The sequence below is a fragment of the Myotis davidii genome, unplaced genomic scaffold, assembly GCF_000327345.1.
Source record: "Myotis davidii unplaced genomic scaffold, ASM32734v1 scaffold10927, whole genome shotgun sequence".
In the NCBI taxonomy this organism is placed as follows: domain Eukaryota; kingdom Metazoa; phylum Chordata; class Mammalia; order Chiroptera; family Vespertilionidae; genus Myotis; species Myotis davidii.
This window is the reverse complement of record NW_006297783.1, coordinates 6701-7677: the sequence shown is the minus strand read 5'-3', so window position 1 is coordinate 7677 and position 977 is coordinate 6701. Positions and strand designations below refer to the sequence as shown.

Sequence of the window (977 nt, the reverse complement as noted above, 5' to 3'; positions counted from 1 at the left end):
GGGCCCACCCTGAGTCTGAATCTGCGTCCATCACAGTGTTCAGGTGTCAGGCACAGAGTGTGAGACGTGCGGGTCCAGGCAGTTCACGTTCAGGGAGTGGGCACTGGTGGTTCCCGCAGAAGAGCTCCGTGTCGGGCCGCTGACTGGGCAGTCGTCCAGGCAGGACGGAGCTGGTCTGGCCTGGGCAGCAGTGGGGTGTGGAGGGGGAGCCGCATGGGGAATGAGGACAGGCCTTGGTGGTCCATTTACTTGGAGGGGAGAGGAGGGAGAGAGATGGCAGAGGACCCCTCAGAGCAGCTGGATGAATAGGAATGTCACCACCCAGGTGAAGTCCCTGGAGGACATCCAGTGGTGGCTACTGGCCCCAGGAATGTGGCCTGAACCTCAGGACAGTAGTGGACATGGCCTAAGATGGAAGCATTGAGAGTGAGCAGTGGAAAGCTGGGAGGGAAGCTGACCGATTGGTGTCCATGGCCTTTTTCTCTACCATGAGCTGGAAGTACACACCATGGGCTGAGACGTGATGGTCAAGGGTATGGGGGAGCTCACTGCACAACTAGGCCTGACCTGGGCAGCGGCTCAGGGACGCCACCCAGGAGCCAGGTTTCTCCCTTCCTGCTCTGCAGCCTTGGCAGTGGCTGATGTACCTCCCCAAGAATTGGGCAGGAAGGTTTCCCCTTGAGAAAAGGCCTGATGAAGTGTTCCGTGGGGCTGACAGGTTTCGGGTTTACTTTAAAACACAATTCACTCCCTGAAACGGACTTTTGCACGGGCTGGGTCTTTGGCTCCGCAGAACGAAGACTGGCAAGTCCAGATGGAAAGAGAAAAGCAGACCAGCCAGGATCTGGCGACTCTCTGTGTGGAGCTGGTGGAGGAGAGAGAACAGCTGCTCTGTGACATCGAGATGCTGAAGGCTGAGGAAGCACAGGAGGTAGGCCCTCCAGCGCCATGCCTCCCCTGGCGCCCCTGCCTGCAAG

The 977-nt window shown here is 58.8% G+C and overlaps 1 protein-coding gene across 1 annotated transcript in view; it reads left to right on the top strand.

Annotated features, from left to right (window-relative positions):
* Positions 1-739: 739 nt before the first annotated feature.
* Positions 740-977, top strand: part of LOC107184610 (protein Daple-like) — a 2219-nt gene continuing 1981 nt past the window's right edge. Inside the window, exon 1 of the mRNA XM_015570236.1 lies at positions 740-931. Coding sequence (XP_015425722.1) covers positions 815-931 — 117 coding nt within the window. The 5' untranslated portion in view covers positions 740-814. The remainder of the gene's footprint in view (positions 932-977) is intronic.